Source organism: Heteronotia binoei, chromosome 10 (genome assembly GCF_032191835.1).
Source record: "Heteronotia binoei isolate CCM8104 ecotype False Entrance Well chromosome 10, APGP_CSIRO_Hbin_v1, whole genome shotgun sequence".
In the NCBI taxonomy this organism is placed as follows: Eukaryota; Metazoa; Chordata; class Lepidosauria; order Squamata; family Gekkonidae; genus Heteronotia; species Heteronotia binoei.
In genome coordinates this window covers 22,166,723-22,185,862 of record NC_083232.1, presented here as the reverse complement: position 1 = coordinate 22,185,862, position 19,140 = coordinate 22,166,723, and the positions used below count along the sequence as shown (strand labels likewise).

The following is a 19,140-nucleotide window of genomic DNA, read 5'->3' as shown; positions in this document are numbered from 1 at the left end:
TATTAAGCCACGCCCCCCTGATGTAGCCATTCCTCCTGGAGCTTACAGTGGGCCCTGCACTAAGAACCCTCTAAGCTCTTGGGAGATTGGCTACCTCAGGAGGGAGTGGCCTAATACGCAGAGGAGCTCCTGCTAGAAAAAAAGCCCGTTATGATCGTATTTAACCGTACAGATATCATTTTCCGTTTGCAGTGTAAAATATAATCACATTTAGAGTGTATTTTTTCTGGGTCTTGGCCGTTGAAAGACATTCAGTAAAGAATCAGATGCGTAACTCCCCCCCCCCCCTTTTATCCTTGCATTAATATCCAACTTGTTTTTGAAAAACCATTTCTAGGCTATAGACAGTATTCATCAAGTCGGGGTTTACTGCTTAGCCCTGGTGCCAGCAAACACCCTCCCAAAGACTCCCCTGGGTGGAATCCACTTATCAGAAACCAAGCAGCTTTTCCTGGAAGGAGCCCTACATCCCTGTAATGTGTTGATGTGTCCCCACACCTGCGTAACAAACCTGCCTAAACCAAGGCAAAAGCAACCAGGTAACCAGAATAACATCTTCCTAAGGAATGTTTTGTTTAATAGCTCTGCCTCTACATTTGCTGCTTTTTATCTGTGCATGTTGTAGTTATAAAAGGTTTTCTTCCCAAGAGAATTATTCTGATCCTATGGAGATCCAGGCTGATGGGTCTACTCTTTGACCTGGAGTGGTTTTAACTCGCCACATAAAAAGCACTTGGGCTCTGCTGGGTAAAAATTTTACAGGCTACCAGGCCTTTTTTGTAGCAGGAACTCCTTTGCATATTAAACTACACACCCTCCTGGAGCTTACAGGGTTCTTAGTACAGGGCCTACTGTAAGCTCTTGGAGGACTGGCTACATGAGGGGGATATGGCCTAATATGCAAAGGAGTTCCTGCCACAAAAAAGCCCTGCAGGCTACAATTTTAGCAGCTGAGGAAATGGAGAGACGTTTGTCCTTGACATGAGTACAGTAGACTTGGCTGGTTAGCAGACTTTTCCCTGCTGCTATGCTGCACAGCTTTCTTTGTTTCTGATCTTGCTGTTTTGACTCAAAGGCCTCGAACAGATCAGAATCCAACCTTCTTGCAGGCGATTGCCACAGCTAAATATTTAGCGACAGTTAAGGTGGTTTTCCAATCCTCATCTACAAGGAAAAACTGGATAGTTTTTTGAGATGATGCTCAGGTAATTTCTCCTATTCCTCAGCTGCTAAAGGAGATTAGCTGAGCCTAATAGCTAGAGATGATTAACCTGCTGGCCCGTGGCATCTCCTCCCCTGTTGCTGTGAGTTCAAAAGGAAAGACTCTCTAGCTTTCCTCTTCAGAAGTCTTCAGAATTACCAAGAGTCGACAGCTGACTGTTTTTTACACAATGAGAGCAGTGTATAGCCAAGCTCTATCCTGTCTGTTGATGAATGGATATATACAGGGCTTTTTTTTAGCAGGAATGCAGTTCCGGTTGGCTTGGTGTCTGGGGGTGTGGCCTAATATGCAAATGAATTCCTGCTGGGCTGTTTCTACCAAAAAAGCTCTGGATTTATAGCTTTTGGGAGGAGAAGTTAGTGGTGATATACTTTGTGTTTGTGTATATGCAGGGGTGGAATTCTAGCAGGAGCTCCTTTGCATATTAGGCCACACACCCCTGATGTAGTCAATCCTCCAAGAGCTTACAAGGCTCTTTTTTGTAAGTTCTTGGAGGATTGGCTACATCAGGTGGGTGTGGCCTAATATGCAAAGGAGCTTCTGCTAGAATTCCACCCTCATGTATATGTACATGTACATGCTTGCCCTCTGTTCTATTGTTTGATTGACTGATGAGATTTATAGCTGCCCATCCTGCCAAGGCAGGCTCAGGATATGTATGCTGGCATGTGAGCAAGGGTCAGTCATTCTGGCCCAGCACATAATCGTTGCCTCCTCCTTTTTGTGTGAATAGTTCATTCCCTTCCAAATACCCAAAAGAGGCAGCCTCTGGCATGATAACCAGCGGCAAATACTATGGATGTGCCTTTCTCTGTCTCCTAGCCAATTTTCCCTAGCAAGCTGCATATTGCCAAATAATGGCTCATGATCGGGTGTATTTTCTGAGTCTATAGGACGGAATAATGCTCTAGCAATATCGGGAGCAATCAGCTTCCACAAATTGAATACTTCTGTTTATGTGTGGAGCATTTTAATCTAAAATTTCAGACTCGCGGCAGAGGTTTAGAATATAGAGGGCATTGCGGCGGCTGAGAGGAGGTGACTGTTTGAGTTCTGCATTGCAGAACTTTGCTCAAGTTTTGTTCTACTAACAAATGTGCTGTCACTATTTTGCAGAAATTGGCCCTGCCTCTGTGATGGTGGGGAATCTGGTTTCTGGGAAACGAATTGCTCAGGCAAGTGGCAGAGATTTGGGGCAAATAGAAGATAATGATCAAGCCAGAAAGGTAAATCGAGAAACAATCCATATTCCTGGCATTACAGTTTTACAACTACTGGCATGATTATTTGGGATGCTTTTTGGTCATGTGGTAGCAAACTCAAAGCAAGAGTAAAATTTACTTTCCTGCTTTACTAAGGTTGCAATTCTGAATGCACTTAGGGAGGAATCAGGCCTATTGAACATGGTGGGACCTTGGTTCCCAGTTCTGCTTTGGATCACCCTGAACTGCTTCCCGCTAAAGGAGAGTTGGTGTCATGTTAGCGTCATTGACTTCTGCTGTTGGGAGAAGAAAAAACTTTGTTTCCATTGCTGTCAAGCTGTGAGACATCAAACTTCCTGAAGTCAAGCAGGTCCAAGTGTTCATTTCATGAATGGGAAACTCTTCTAAGCCTGTGGACACTGCCCTGGCTCTCCTGGAAGAAATCATCAGAAATGGTCAGGACCACGGAGGCGCAGTAACTTGAAAGAAACACACTCTCTCCGTTTGCAAAATAATAGTAATGTGTGATTTGAACGACATACAACAAAACACCTTAACTTTACATACACTAATTAATGCAATTGAAAAATCATCCACTGCACGACATAGCTACTGTCCAAAGTCCGTAATGAGTTTATATTAAGTCCAACGATTAAAAACTGGACCAGTTCTTTTTTTTTCGTTGGAGTTACTATAAAATCATTACGGACTTTGGACAGTAGCTATGTTGTGCAGTGGATGATTTTTCAATTGCATTAATTAGTGTATGTAAAGTTAAGGTGTTTTGTTGTATGTCGTTCATATTACACATTGCTACTATTTTGCAAACGGAGAGAGTGTGTTTCTTTTAAGTCTCCTGGAAGAAAAGCAGGATGAAGAACGAATACACTTGGGGCCACTCAAATAACCGTTCCTGGCATGTGACAGTTCCAGAAACCTCTTGTGTGTGCTGGCTTATGCCATACAGTCATGTGCTAGCATGCGCAGGATACAGCTTGTGGCACACCACTACAAACATGTGAGGCGATTGAGGTTTTGTGGTTGCATCACAACAACCCTATTTGGCATAATATAGTCAGTGTGACCGGCAAGCCATAGGCTGGGATTCAATACCAAGATGTTCTTGTTCTAAACATCTTTCCCACAGTTGAGGCACACCTAATGGTCAAACGAGTGTTCTGTTCCCAGGAAATAATATAAAAACATGCACACCATGCACTTGTCACTAAGCATCGTGTTCAGAAGGGATATAAAAATCACACACACACACACCCTTTTTTTTTACAGTTGTGAGTTTGTTTTTTAAAACTGGCACGGAATATTTTGTGAATAGCAGTTGTGACCAGATAATTCCTAGAAATATGAATGTTCAAAGGGTTCTGTTGAATGTGTTTGTATTTCTTCATCATATCAACACATGCTGGCATGTTTCGCAGGCTTTCAGACTGTCTTAAGTTCCTTAGGACAAGAGATCAGTGCTCTTTGTTGATGGACAAACTTAAGTCTATTAGTTCAGTTATCCGCAATAATGCATGATTATTTAAACTACCTTCAAATGCAATTGGGGGGTGGGGAGAGAAAGCATTTATCTGAAAGTGCTAAAAGAATATTGTTTTAATTGTTTTCTCTCTCTTTCTCTTCCTTCATCCCATTAGTTCCTGTTTCTCTCAGAGGTCTTACAATGGAGAGCGCAGACAACTCCTGACCACGTGCTTTACACGCTACTAAATTGTAGGGTAAGATTCTTGGAAACTCATTTGGAATGCTTAATGGAAGTTTTTGCAGGGATTTAGGGCACAAAACTTTTTAAAGCAACAATTCACTAGAGAAATATGTCCCTTTAAAATAACTAAAACAGTTTACAATGCTTGCAAAACCCTGCTTGGTGAATCTGCAGGGGAAGGTAGTTCAATCCCTGATGCTTTCTTGCCCCCCCTCTTACTGAGTGAGCATGGGTGGGACTGTTCTTGAAAAGGCGGTTTTGTGGGGGAGGGACACTAGCACATTCCTCTTTGTGGGAAATTCTTACTCTTCTGACTAGCAGGAAAAGCTCCTTGTTTCTACAGAGGTGATTCAGGTAGTCACACGATAAACTTTTTCACAGGTCCTGGGTCAGGCTGAAAGATTTATTTATTCAAAACACATACATGCTTCCTTTCCACTCAGTTGGGTCCTGAAGGCAGTAGATGTGTTCTGGAAGTGATCTGTTTAAGCACAGGACCGTGTTGCATGAAGAAAGGGGCTTCAGCCTTCCCCTGTGTCATTTTCCCAACTTGGAATGACTTTGGAAAGCCACTTCTTGCCCCGTTGATGGGCTTGCACATTATGTTTCCCCAGTGGAGAAAATGGCAGTTCCTGGGGCTGTTTCAGGTCAGGAAATAGCTCCAGAAAAAAGGCTTACGCCTCTTCTGTCCTCATGCCGTGGTCCCAATTCGAGTCAGATTCCCGCATGCGTGGCAGTTAAGTTTGGGACATGGAACTGCCAGATTACGCCTGTCAGCCCAACCTAGAGAGAAGTGTGTTGCATCAGGTGAGCTCCCGTCAGACTGTACCACTGCAGGAGAGCCATGTGCCAGTGACTTCTAGCAGGAGCTTCTATACATATTAGACCATGCCCCCTAATGTAGTCAGTACTCCTGTAGGCCCTGCCCTGTAAGCTCTTGGAGGATTGGCTACATCAGGGGGGCGAAGGAAAGAGCGAGCTCCTGCTAGAAAAAAAGCCCTGGCCAGTAGTAAATAGGACCAGAGTTCATCTGATCCTGTCCTTTCTAAACGCCAAGCTGCCTTTTTCAAAACTTTGTTTTCCCTGAATGCCAAGTGAATATGGTCAACCATTCTGGCCACACAGCAATATTTTTCTAAATTAAACTTTTAATGAAGACACTGTAATGAAATCCAAATCCCTTACTTTGCCATTTATCTTCTGTCAGGTTTTTTTTAGCCCTCCTTAAATCTGTGTGATTGAGCCGTTCACTTCATAAAAGCAGTCGATACACGGTAGTAGAACGTCCCAGTCTTCTTCTGCTTAACAAGTCTTCGACTTCACAAGACAAACAGAGTTGCATGTGCGAGAGATGGTTGCTGTGAATAAGAATTAGGTTCCGAGCAGCCGGAGTGCACATGGTTGTACTTGGAGTTTAGGCAACCAATATTTTATTTATTTTATTTCATTCTTCCATTTACTTACTATATTTATAGTCAGCTGTTCAGCCATAGCCAGCTCCCAGGATGGTTAGCAATAAAAACAAATTAAAACCATGCACAATTAAAACCATAAAATTGATCAGTTGTGGCAGTAGAGGAGGCAACAAGGGAGGGGAGACACTGGTGCTCAGTCCTTTTCCCCAGCCTTCTAGATACTGTTCTCAGTGCTTCAGTGTACACAGCATTTAATCTCTTAACTTTTGGACCATTTGGACATGCTCATGTTTTTAAATATATTTTATTGCTTGTGAAAAATGCCAAATGCAGTGGAGGCAGAGAACTTTGGTCCTCAGCAAAGTTGCAGTACTGATAATGCAAGTGCAAGTTTTCCCTCCAGTTGTTTTGTTAATCTTATGTGAAATATAATTCAAAGGCACAGTGGCACATGTTTGAGCTGCTCCACATTTTTCAGTGAATCTTCCTTGAGTCTCCATTTTTGTTCATGCAGCATTCTCTAATGCCTAGAAAAAGGGGCAACCCTTGTGGCAGGAAGTAGTGCGCACTGTGCATTGGCTCCACAGCCATGAACACTTCTGTGCCACTAGATCAGAGGTGGCCAAACTTGCTTTATGTAAGAGCCACATAGAATAAATGTCAGATTTTTGAGAGCTGCAAGACATAAATGTCAGACATTTGGGAGGCACAAGGAAGGAAGGAAGGAAACTAGGAGTGAGGGAGAGGTGAAAACAAAGCAACTTTAATTTTAAATGCATTATCCAAGCCACTGGCTGGCTTGGTTGGAGAGTTATTTAAAGAAAAAAAATGCCTTCTCCAAGCTGGCCAACAGGGCAGTAGGGGCTTCTAGAGTCACACAATATGTGTGAAAGAGCCACATGTGGCTCCTGAGCCACAGTTTGGCCACCCCTGCACTAGATCATGGCAGTATTCTGTTGCATTGTCTCCCTGTGTTGAAGATTACCCATTAAGTTCAAAGAAATGTCTGATTTTAAAACTGTCAGAAAGGAAGTAATCTTTGCAGGAATTAAGATTTCCGTAGTGTATGACAGAATTAACCATCTTGAAGATACATTGGCTGTCTGAGAGTATGTTTGGGAATGATAGATCCAGTCGCACCAGATATAGAGATGGGGCAGAATTTACCCATTCACTTGAGGTGGATTAGAAGGAAAGCTAAAGCAATAAGTCATACAGAAATAACACAGTGCATGGCCCCATTTATGGCTGGTACTCTGAGCCCACAGAAAACTTTTAAGTTTTTAAAGTTTATTTCTTGAGGTAGGGCTATGTGCCCTTGCATTGCATAGTAGGAAATGATTTTTAGCAAAACTGGCTTAGAAATATTTTGCTAGCCAGGCTCCTCCTCTTGTCCTCCTGATGTCTCTCTCTTATTCACTGCTTCATCCAACTTCTCAATGATCCTTTTGCCAGCTGGCGTTGTTCCACGTACAAGTTAATGAAGGGTAGCTTCCAGGAACACGCTCATCTTAGCAGACTTTTATTTTTCGAGATTGTTATGTTAATACTTCCAGGGCCTACATCATGAGCCAGTACAAAAGAAAGCAGTGCGGCTCCTATATTGATGAAATGCTGATTCTGATTAGCAATGGGTGAGCTCCTCCAGCTGGACTAATGCTATTTTATTTTCAAATTAAATCATTTTCAACCCATGGTTCTGGTGAGGTCAAGGGGGTAACACAATGGGGGCTGGAAATCGGTTTGACAGTTCCTCTTCTCATTCCAAAATGTACCTTGTGTCAGCATAGAGGGTTCTTGGTGCATTAGGTCATACGGGTCACTGTGCAGATACGCCACCAACTAGGGCTACCAGAAACCATGGGAAAAGCAGTTTCCTTGGATCTTGGCTATGATGGATGCCAGAATTGCTAGGACTGCATTTCCTGTGGTTTGTTGTTAGCAACTAGTACTGCTTTTGGGGTCCTTTTTCCCACTACTGTTGCAATGGTTGAGTGGAAAAAGAAGAGAGTAACTGTGGGGAAATCTCTGTTTATGGTTAGCCCACTAGAAATCATGCCCCAACCTTGAAGGGATCTGGCCCCAATTCAGGAGTTTGGGATGAGGTCAACATCATGATAGTCTTGTTGAATCACCCAATTGAAGAGTTCAACACCACTGCCAATTCTGATATTTTCTGCTTTTCCATTTCCTCAAAGGTTATAGAAAGTGCTCTTATTTTTGGTGAAAAAATATATGGAGTGTAATAACATTTACTGCACTGACCCAGTTTTGGCTCAAAGCATGAAAAGTTTTAGCGTAATAACATAAACCCCCCCCCACCAACCCTGTATTTAAACATTCTTCCTTTAGATTCGCAAACTGAAGGTCTCTCTGCCTTTTTCTCAATACAGGGAACAATAGCAAACTCTCTTACGTGTGTTCAGTTGCATAAGCGAGCTGAAAAGATAGCTGTTATGTTGATGGAAAGGGGTCACTTACAAGATGGGGATCACGTTGCTTTGGTCTACCCGCCAGGTAAACAACATTCAATATATATTTTCAGTGGTGTCTGTAAAGGCTTTGGGGGTTGTGAAGCCTTCTGTTATTATAAATGTGATTTTTTACTAGATAATTTAGCTGCAAAGGTAGTATGAAGAATATTGATTTGGAAGGTTATGTGAATCCAGAGCCTCCTCTGGATTATGGCTGATGACCTTGGCAAACCAAACACTGGGGTGGGATAGGGCGATGCATACTTTGAAGCTCTACTTATGTAGGAACTGCACCATTCCTGTACTCATAGAAAGCTAAGTGTGTGTGTGCTTCTGCGCATATTTGCTTGAAAATAAATTCCAAGCTAGCTGTGGTTCACTAACAGGATTTAAGGTAACCATACTTAAGTATCGTAGAAATTATCTAATTGAGATCAATGGCTGCATCTAGATTCCTTTCAAGCAGGGGTGTCGAACTCATTTGTTAGGAGGGCCAGATCTGATACAAATGGGACTTTGTGGGGCCAGGCCATGTGTGTCATAAAATGTAATGTGTTGTAATGGAGATATAAACTTTATTAAGGACACAGACAAACACAGTTAAAGATAATATTTTTAACCTAAAATACAAACATGCTTAAAACTCTTGCAATGCTTTGTTTAAAATGGAAAGGTGGGGAAATAGTGGCATTTGGCAATGCAATTTTTAAAATAAAACATCAAGAAAAAGTACAAGGATCACAACAGAAACTGAAAATATAAAATGCTTTGAGCCTGGGAAAACAATTAAACGCCATTGCAAGCTTTTCTCCCCACCCCCAGGTCTCCTCAAATTGGCAATGGCTCTCCAGTATAATATCCACCTTTGGCTATGGGTTCCCAGGCTAGAGTACTCACTAGGTCAGGTCCATAGAGCAGAGACAAGCTGGCTCAAAGCGTCAACCCTTTATTTGCAAGGACACAACTCCAGAAAGCCTGAGCTTCAGCTGTCTATATAGGAACGCTGAAAGTTAATCTCCACTCTGCTGAAACGCACTGCAGCACAGACAAAGCTGCAAGGAAAATGTAGCATGGGTCTTCCATCAAGGTCCCTGGACCCTATCAATCTGGGTACAGAGACCTTGATGGAAAATCCACTCCATGTTCTCCCTGCAGCTTTGCTGGAGAGTCCACGTTTTCCTTGAAGCTTTGTCTGTGCTGCAGCCTGCAAGAAAGGCAGCAGAAAAAGGCAGGGAACGGAAAGAGAAGGGAATGCTGTCAGCCTCAGAGCTACAAATGGCGAAGGGAGGGGGAAGAAAAGGAGGGGGCCTGATTAAAGCCCTGGGCTGTACAGTTCTGGCCCACGGGATGGACATTTGACACCCCTGCTTTAAAGGATCAGGACTGTAAACCAAGTTGAACATGCAGTCGCTCAGCACCCTGTATCTTCACAAAGTGCTACACGATAGCAAAAAGCTAGGGGAGTTTCCCATTATTTGGCAAATATGAGACTGGATGAAGGTAGGTTTGCTCCTCTGTTTCTTCAGTGTACAAATTGAGAGTGAAAGTGCAGACCACCCTCAGTTCCCTAAGTGATTTGGTTGCATGAGAAAAGCAGTCATCAGGGCCAGTTTGGTGTGGTGGCTAAGTGTGTGGACTCTTATCTGGGAGAACCACTCCTCCACTTGCAGCTGCTGGAATGGCCTTGGGTCAGCCATAGCTCTTGAAGGAATTGTCCTTGAAAGGGCAGCTGCTGTGAGAGCCCTCTCAGCCCCACCCACCTCACAGGGTGTCTGTTGTCGGGGGAGAAGATACAGGAGATTGTAAGCCGCTCTGAGTCTCTGATGCAGAGAGAAGGGCGGGGTATAAATCTGCAGTCGTCGTCGTCGTCTTCTAAATGGGCATACACACAGTTACGTGATAGTCATGATATAATAACAGTATTACTATTGTTGTAGTAATAGAGCCAGCATGATGAAGTGGCTGAGAGTGGCGGACTCTGATCTGGAGAACCAGGTTTGATTCCCCACTCTTCCTCCGCATGAAGCCTCCTGGGTGACCTTGGACCAGTCCCAGTTCTTCCAGAACACTCTCAGCGCCACCTACCCCACAAGGTGCTTGTGGTGGGGAGAGGAAGGGAACAGGCAATTGTACTCTGCTTTGAGACTCGTTAAAAAACTCTACACTTGTAATGAGTCTCTATAACTACCTTACCCTGGTACCAGTTGATAAGCAAGGACATTTTCTCCAATGTAAAACTTCATTACATTTTTTTCACATATTCTTTTGGGCCTTTTCCTTTTCTTAGTATAACTAAAAATGCAAAAGAATCTTAAAGAATCATGGATTGCAATGAGTTATTTTTACGTGTTTCTCCTCTCTAGTGCATAGCTTATAAATATTAGCTCTCCTAAAATTAAAACAGCTCTTGAGAATGACAGCATCAGGTTTAGGCCCAGCGGCTTTCTTTGCTACTTTCATGCCTAAAAGAGCATTTAAAATGAAAACGATCAGTGAAGCTTAACGAACCCCAATTGAAAAAAGAGTTTGCTCAAGACTCTCGCTGCTAATTTCGTCTTGCTAATTTCAAAAGGAGTATTTATGCCAGTCTCCAAGTATCTGTGACTGAATTTAAACTTTTACTTTCCCTCCCTTCAAGCTAGAAAATCTCCTCAATCTCTTTTTTTTTATTCACCATGCAGGGATAGATCTGATTGCTGCATTTTACGGGTGTTTGTACGCAGGCTGTGTGCCGATAACAGTTCGACCTCCACATCCACAAAACATTGCAACGACGTTGCCTACAGTGAAGATGATTGTGGAGGTCAGCCGTTAATATGAAAATGCTTCAGGTTTTTTTAAAGTGACAGGGACCCAGAGATCTCAGTGGGGTTAGCTCCTCCCTCACTTCCAAGGCTATTCATGCCAATCACAAACTGCTTTTGAAATTCCTTGCAGTCCAAAGCGATATGCAGGAGGGCATGTAGGCAGGAGCAGGTCTATGACTAGCGCAGGGCAAAAGCTGGCTTGCTAGTGCTTAACTGGCTTAGAACTGGCCATCATGGGGAGAACCAGTGTGACATAGCAGTTAGAGCAGGGGTGTCGATCTCATTGGTTTGAGGGATGGATCTGACACATTTGTTATGAGGACCGGGCCATGTGTGTCGTAAAATGTCATGCCATGTAGCAGAGATTTAAACTTTGTAAAGGACACAGACACAATTAAAGATTTAAAAAAAAAAAACAACTTAAACATGTTTAAAACATTAGCACTTGTTGGTCTTAAAGGTGCTTTCTTTGTATTTGTCCCATGGGATCCAGGGAACTGGGCAAAGGGAGCTCTGGCTCTTTCCCTCCCTCCCCAGGGGACCAGGAGGGGGAGGAACTTCAGCCAATAGACAGAAGAGAGGCTTGACTCAGTAGCTCTGCTGTGTGATTAAGAGAGACTGGTAAAGCCCTCTCTCCCTCCCCGCTTCCCTCCCCAAGGGAGAAGCCTCAGCCAATGGAGAAAATAGAGGTTTTGCTCTGTATCTCCCATGCGATTGAGCAAGCCTTGCAAAGCAAGCTGTGATTCAGAAGGAAGCAGATAACTAATTGCTTGGGGGCCTGATAGGAGCCCTTCAGGGGCCTGTTTGGCCCCCAGGCTGCATGTTTAACACCCCTGGGTTAGAATGTCAGGCTAGGATCTGAGAAAAGACCCAGGCTCAAATCCCCACTCTGCCATGGAAGCTTGTTGGGTGACCTGGGACCAGACACACATTCTCAGGCTCATCTACCCTTGTAAGATGGGTGTGAGGATACAGTGGAGGAGTAGATAATGATGGAAGACACTTTGGGTCCCCCCCAGGGAGAAAGGCAGGTTTTACATGAAGTGATTTTAAAAAATGGCACTGAAAACACTTTTATGTTGGGTAGTTTGGATCTTCTATCACATTTCCTGTTCCCAAACTCTCAGGTGAGCCGCTCTGCCTGTTTAATGACGACACAATTGATATGTAAATTGTTGAGGTCGCGAGAGGCAGCTGCAGCGGTGGATGTCCGAACCTGGCCCCCCATCTTAGACACAGGTATGAGCTGTTTTCCTCTGCAAACGGCTGTGTCTCGTTTTGAAATATCGCTGCTGCTGAATCCCATCTTCATTCTTTTTCTCCCTCCTCAGATGATTTGCCAAAGAAACGGCCTCCTCAGATCTACAAACCTTCTAACCCTGACATGCTGGCTTACCTTGATTTCAGTGTATCCACAACTGGAATGCTAGCCGGGGTGAAGGTAGGGATTCAGCAACAGAGCTAAATGTTGCCATGCGAGAATCAAGGCTGGGGATGTATGTAATATGTAGAGAAAGTGACCAGACGAAATCCAGGACAGGTACTTGAAGCTCTGTTCACGCTGCCCCAAATCCAAAGCGCCTGTACCATGGAAACCCAAATTCTCTCAGACATTTTACCTATGCAGTTGTGTGCCCAGACAAAACAAAGTCAATACTTAAAAGGATTTCTTGCCTCCCCTGGGTGTATTTTTTTCCCCTGTGGCAGAATTATAGTTGAGACAGGACAATAGCCTGAATTTGTCTGTGGCCTTATTTGATTTTTCCTCCCATAAGGCCTTGAGTGTAGCTAAGTGTTGTATTTTTCCAAGCACAAGTGAATTCCTCAATTTGTTTTCTTCAAGGATAGGAACAAGGCAAATTTTGCAAATCATACAAAGATGCATGGGTGGTTCCCTCAATATTTATTTCCCAATTTCTGATTTATTCTCAACATCAGGACCCTGATAAGGCAAATTGTTTAGTGAAACCTGACAGAACTTGACCAGTCCTGGTAGGTTTCATATCTTACAGGGGGCTTCTAAGGAATTTCTGCTAAACCAGGCTCATAGTGTGAATTTCCCAAAATTGCCTTGCTCCTATTCTTGAAGAAAACACATTCAGGAATTCACATATGCTTGGAAAAAAATTCCTATCCTAGTGTAAAAAGGATGTAGTGTTAGGTCCTAAAGCCTGTGATTTTCATTAGAAATCTTAAATTTATATATTTCTACCACTTGTGCTCTGTGTAAGTTTTGTGGCCCCTCTAATTCCAGTAGTGCCCGTTCTGGCTGGAGGAGGCTTTCTGAGGAGTTAGGCAAAGAGTCTTTATCCTCAGCTGAAAGACCCTGTAACTGGAGATTAATTTGAAAGGATGAAATCGGGACCCTTTTGTGCACAACACAGAGGCTCTGTGCCACTAAGCTACGGCTGTTCCCCCCACAAAATATTCCTTTAGCTTTTTAAAAAACTCAAAGATACAACCTGTTCTCTGGAGCCGCGCATAAATTTCTAACTGTTCCTGATGATAAAGTAGAAATCAGAGTTCCCGATGAGTCACCCTGTTTTTTGCCTGCCCCTCATGGTTGCTTGAATATCCTCCTTGGAAAGCATATTAATTTCCATCATTTATAAATAATTGTGTGTGTTTTGGAGGCAGATGGGGGTAGAGAAGTGACGCTGACTCTTATTGCTGCCTATCCTGTGGCTGGCTTGAGGGCTGGCAGCAGCTCAAGAATGAGCCTATAGCACGATACACTTAATCATCATAATTGCTGCCCTGTTATCTTCTTCCAGATGTCTCATGCAGCCACTAGTGCCTTTTGTCGTTCTATTAAGCTGCAGTGTGAGCTTTATCCTTCTAGAGAAGTTGCTATCTGTTTGGACCCTTACTGTGGACTCGGGTTTGTCCTTTGGTGCCTCTGTAGGTAAGTCCCTCTCCCTCTTACCCGTCAGGTGATGCAGCCCGCTGAAAGGTCGCACTTTAAGCAAACAAACAAACAAAACATTCCCCAAGATTACATGATCAACAGGCTTATCGGAGGAGAGAGAATCTAGAAGGTGAAAAGTCAATTCATAACGCGACAGTCTTCACAGCATAGTTGGTTTATTTCAACCAGTTTTTATTGATTTACTTATGTACGGGGGGGTGGGGGGGTTGTAGAAAAAGCTCAGCAGGAGCTCCCCTGTGCCTTCCCCAGCTTGCCTGCTGCAGTGGGCACACTGGGGAAGGCTAAAGCCATTGGGGAGGTGTTTAAAGTTCTCTTCCCCTGTGTGCCAGCCAGAGCCCTGGTCAGCCCAGAGGGAGCGCCACTCCGGTGCACTCCTGCCCCCCAAAAGCCCTGCTTATGTAGAACATCTCTGTGCTTAAGGTGACTTTCAAGGAAGATAGGATTAAATACACCATGGAATACAAATAGTTAAAAATTAAGCATCTAGTTTCTTAATCCATGCATTGTCCAAGAATCTTATGGTGAACATGGCCTGTAAAACTCCAGACATGTGCAAGTGCCAATACCTTTCTCCTGATTATTAGTGTTTTTGTTCAAGGAGGACCCAGTATTTCTGTGTCTTCTCCTCAAAGGGAACCCAAAGTGGCTTACAAAAATGTCCAAAAAACCAGGTAGCCCATTTATATAATACAACCAAAATAGACAAAGCAAAGCAGAAACAATCTCAGCTGAGGTGGAACCAAATTCACTGGGCTGAATAATGATTGCTGCGAGCCACTGGCTAAGTAGAGTCAGGAGATGGGCTCACATTTCTGGCCACTCTCAGGCTTAAGTACCTACAACATATTCAGCACAGACGGTGTTCAGGTGCTGGTAGCTCACTAGCTGAGTCCTCCCTACTTCCTTCCCTGCTAGTATGGTCCTCATTGATTCTTGTAGATATTTGTGAAAGAGGCAGGGGTTTCCTTGTTGCAAGGAGACCATTTGTAAGGAAATTTTCTCTCCAGTTCGAAGTAATTTAACGGACAGAGAATACACAAGTGTCTCACTTATCTGCACACTTACTTACAGCCTGAGGTTATTCACAAGTCAGTAGCCTGGTTCAGACCTGCTAACCAAGCCAGGGGGCTGGCTGCTGAGGCCATGCATCCTTCCCTTGTGTGTTCCAGCTCCATCTCTTAACCACAGTTTGTGTTCCCCCAGAGCTGAAAGCCTGCTTTGAAGGCTTCTATTTCTGGTGCTAGGACAGTTTTTTTACCAAACATGCTTTGGGTATCACAGTGAACTTTTGTTGCAGCAAACCAAAATGCGAAGGATGAAACCAGAGCACATAAGGAGAGGAGGAAGCTTGGGAGCCTGAGTCAAGGTCTCACTGGCCAAACTGTGATTTGGTTTTGAGAGATTTGGGCCTACACTGGCTTATAAGGCATTCTCAACTCCATTCACCTCTGCACATCCGAAACAACAAGCCATAACTTTCTTCTTACGTAAAACCATCCTTGACTCTAGCCATCATCAGGACTTTCCCATTTCTTTTGTCAACCATCTAGGATTCCTGATTATCCTCGTGATCATGTAAAGAAATCTAAATCAAGGGAAACATTCCCTTAGACTCAGGATCGATATTGTTGCCACTGGTCACTGCCACAGCAGTGTCAGGATTAATTACGGATCCCAGCCTACTGAGGAGTCACAATCTCAGCCCAAGCAGCCAAAACAACTGAATCACTTGTCTGTATTGTAGATTCTGTGAAGTTGTGGTGGTCTCCTCCCCTGTGATGTCCCAGAATGCACCATTCTGAGACTTCCAAACCACTAAGGAAAGCCTACTTGGAGCATGGAGCCGGCCTATTGGTAAGTCTTGAGTATATTGCATGGTTTTGCAAAGTTTTTTGTTTTGTTTTTATTTTATGTCCCAAAGGGTATAAAATAATAATGAAATGAAACCTTGCAAAGCAGAGCAATAGGCCTCTATTGAAAACCCTCCAGATTCCTATCAATCGGCCACACGCTCCAGCAGGATTTCCTGGGGATCTTTGTCAAAGATTGATGCATTCTGGACATAGCAAAAATGTGAGTTCATGGATACACACGTACTTTCCTTTTCACTGTTTGTGCTAAAGTTCATGGCCTTTTTTGTGTTTTAATTGCTTCTCAGCTTTTAGTGATTGATTTCAAGTAGGCTTTTTTAAAACATTTGACTTAAAATTACAGCTAATTAGCTGGACAGCGCATCTCCCCCTTGATAAACTTGTGTGCTGAATTGGAGAGGCAATATTTTAAAATGGCTGTTCTGTTACAATCATATTGAGCAGTTTTGTTCATGGCTTATTCCCCCCCCCCCCCCCCCAATAAAAAAGACTACAGCCTAGGATCTCGATGTGCTATAATTTATCTCTAGTAAAACTTTCTTTTTAGTAACCTGAGGTTAGTTAACTTGACAGATTGATGAAGAAGTCTTAAGGTTTCTTCCTATTGTCAACATAAGGGCTCATTCACACAAGGAGATACACAGGGCAAACTGAGGATTTAATTTACAGGGCATGTTACCCATGTTGACTTATTTAATTTTTCCTACTGGACCCCCACAAGCAAGAGACTAGTTCAAGCTGAGTGGCTTGTTCCTGGGCCATTTTACCTTTTCAGTCTACTGAACATATCAGAGTTCAGTAGCTAATATACCTTATTAATGCATACATACACAAGTCATAGACTCCGTTGAAAACCATTGCATTCATGAGATACTATATGTTTAGGAAAAGTATATACCACCTTTCCCTCAATGTAATATGTTTGCTGGGATTGAACAGTGAACAGTGATTCAAACATGCAAGTCATAGCTTGATGCTGCGCTCATCAAATAAGCGTGCATATGTGAACTAGTCCTAAGAATTCATGTCATAAGGATAATTTATAGAAGAATAGTTGATCTTGGCAAATAGCAAGCTTTCCATTGATAGATGCAGCCAAGCTGTGACAGAAATGGTAGTATGATTTTAGCTACATTTTGCCAAGATTCCCATGGCATTAAAAGAGTTCTCTGGATGTAACAAAGGGAAGAACTTCATTCTGTGATATATATGCAAGGTTGTCCAAGACACCATGGTGGGAATTAGATGTGGCAACAAACCTTGGTTGGTTGGTTGTGTGAACAGATAGGGGAATCCCCAGGCCTGAGCACTTGCTCCAGCTCCCCCTTGAGGAGTTGCCTTGCTGCATAAGCACTTCCATTTTTGAGCCCCTTGAATGGAAAGATGAGGGAATCCATAAGCCTGAAGATCTTCCCTGCCCATGAGTAATTCAAGGAATAGCAAACCATGGTTCGTCATATACATTTCAGCTGTGTTATCTTACTCAAATGGAGGTCATTCCATAAAGTAGCAGGACCTTCCATCCTTATCTGTTCTCCCTGCTACAGATGAGTAGGATGGTCTGCACATGAGCAGTTCGTAGCAGCCCCTACGCACTTAACTCAGTCATTTTAATTCTGCCCTGTGCAATGTCCAGGGTTAGGCAGCTGTGGCTGCCGCAAACAGCTCCCTTTCCATTTGCAGTCTTCTGAAAGCAGGTTTCCAGTTGCATGTTAACAAATCTTGTATCTTTGCAGCGTTTATTCAGGGCACCAGTCTATTCTGATTCCTCCCTCAGAACTGGAGACCACACCTGCGCTCTGGCTCTTGGCTGTGAGTCAGTACAAAGTGAGAGATACTTTTTGCTCTTACTCGGTCATGGAGCTTTGCACCAAGGGGCTTGGTTCACAAACAGAATCTCTGAAGGTGAGTGGGGCCGGTTTCCTGTCCGTCTGCCCCCTGTATTCTATCACTTTTCATAGTGTTGACCTGTGCGATCAGAAGGCATTCAGCAAGAAGCAGCTCATCAAAGAGTGAGAGAAAATCTTCAACAGAGGCAGTAGCATTTCCCTCCTGCTAATAAGTTTCTCACCTGCTGTTCCTGGATTCTTTCCAGACCACAGGATTACAAAGTAATTTCACTGCTTGGGGCTTGATTTCACTTGTGGCTATTCAGGGTACATCCACATAAATAAGATTTTTGTCTTGGGCATGATGGATTTTATTACAGGTGATACGTCGTTTGTGCAGCCAGTGCAGGGGTTCTATGGAACAGAAGATCTCTCAGCCCAAGGGAAGAATAAGTTGCTATTGAGAAGTGGAGCACGCTACAAAGATAGTGTTCATGAGCAGACAGGCTATTGAATTTACGGAGAAATGTCCTGGTGGGCCATTGGCAGCCAGGAAGCATCACTGTCCAAGCCCCAGCAACTCTGCCAGTGCCTCAGGGGCCACTTGGACAGGATCTTCCTATGGCAATGATGATCAGGGTCAGCTGACCAGTTGCTTCCTTCCTCACTGCTGCCAGTTTGCAGGAGGAAGGTGCAGGTGAGTCACCGTGATGCTGCACGGGAGATTCAGTTTGGCTTTCTCTGCGGCCATTTAAATGTCACAGTCCGCCCCTGATAGCACTGCTACCAGCAGGCCTCTCAGCTAGGCCCTGGCTTCAGGAAGGGCTCCTACTTGACACCAGCCATGAGCCTGTGTCCAGTGCTGTAGTTTTGTCCGTGGCTTTTAGCCATGATGGCTAAATGGAGCCTTTCCTGTTCGGAGGCAGTATAGCACTGGAGGTAGGGGAAGAGGAAACAATGTGAGGTTAGCAGCATAGGCCATCATGGCCCATCTACAGCCTTCCTAGGGCAACTTGTCGGCCAGTGAAGAAACTGGCTGCTGCACTAGATGGGCCTTTGGCCTCATCCAGCAGGGCTGTTTGTGTCCTTTCTGGGTTTCCACCCAACACTATTTTTGCGGTGGTTCATAGGATAAAAGCAGTGTTTTGCATGGATTTTGCAGTATTCTTTTCACCTCCACCCTTTTCAGATGTACCAAGTCAGTTATGTGCAATAATAATAATAATCAGTCAAGTAAAATAAATCCAAGAACAGCAAAGTCAGTAACCAACATGGAAAGCTCCTCTTTCAACAAGTGGCTGGTGTCTGAAGGAGAACAGCTACCCAAAGTGAAGGGCCAAATTTAGGAGAGAAATGAGCTCTTGGAGACCAGCTGACCCTTCTCTAGGCTTTCGGCCTGTGTTTCATTCTTATCCCAAAGAGCTCAAGGTGGCATATGGTGGCCTCCCTTCCTTCAGTTTGTCTTCACAGCAATGCTGTGAGTGTAAATTAGGCTGACTGGCTTCACTGAGTTTCCATAGCTGAGAATGAATTTGCATCCAGGGCTTCTCAGTCCCAGACTAACACTGACTGCTGCATTATATTCACTTTCTGAAGGTACACAAAATAGTGCTATTTCTGTAATTAAGCAGATGTGTAATTAAGCCTTCTAAACTATCTGAGCAGATT

The 19,140-nt window shown here is 43.7% G+C and overlaps 1 protein-coding gene across 4 annotated transcripts in view; it reads left to right on the top strand.

The window, feature by feature from the left end:
- The window catches only part of DIP2C (disco interacting protein 2 homolog C), a 398,914-nt gene that overhangs the window by 347,994 nt on the left and 31,780 nt on the right, over positions 1 to 19,140 (top strand). For all 4 annotated transcript variants that reach the window (XM_060248086.1, XM_060248085.1, XM_060248084.1 and 1 more), the window contains 9 exons: positions 338 to 539; positions 2,339 to 2,448; positions 4,080 to 4,160; positions 7,956 to 8,079; positions 10,718 to 10,839; positions 11,971 to 12,082; positions 12,175 to 12,284; positions 13,618 to 13,748; positions 17,380 to 17,548. In XM_060248086.1, the coding sequence (XP_060104069.1) occupies positions 338 to 539; positions 2,339 to 2,448; positions 4,080 to 4,160; positions 7,956 to 8,079; positions 10,718 to 10,839; positions 11,971 to 12,082; positions 12,175 to 12,284; positions 13,618 to 13,748; positions 17,380 to 17,548 (1,161 nt within the window). The remainder of the gene's footprint in view (positions 1 to 337; positions 540 to 2,338; positions 2,449 to 4,079; positions 4,161 to 7,955; positions 8,080 to 10,717; positions 10,840 to 11,970; positions 12,083 to 12,174; positions 12,285 to 13,617; positions 13,749 to 17,379; positions 17,549 to 19,140) is intronic.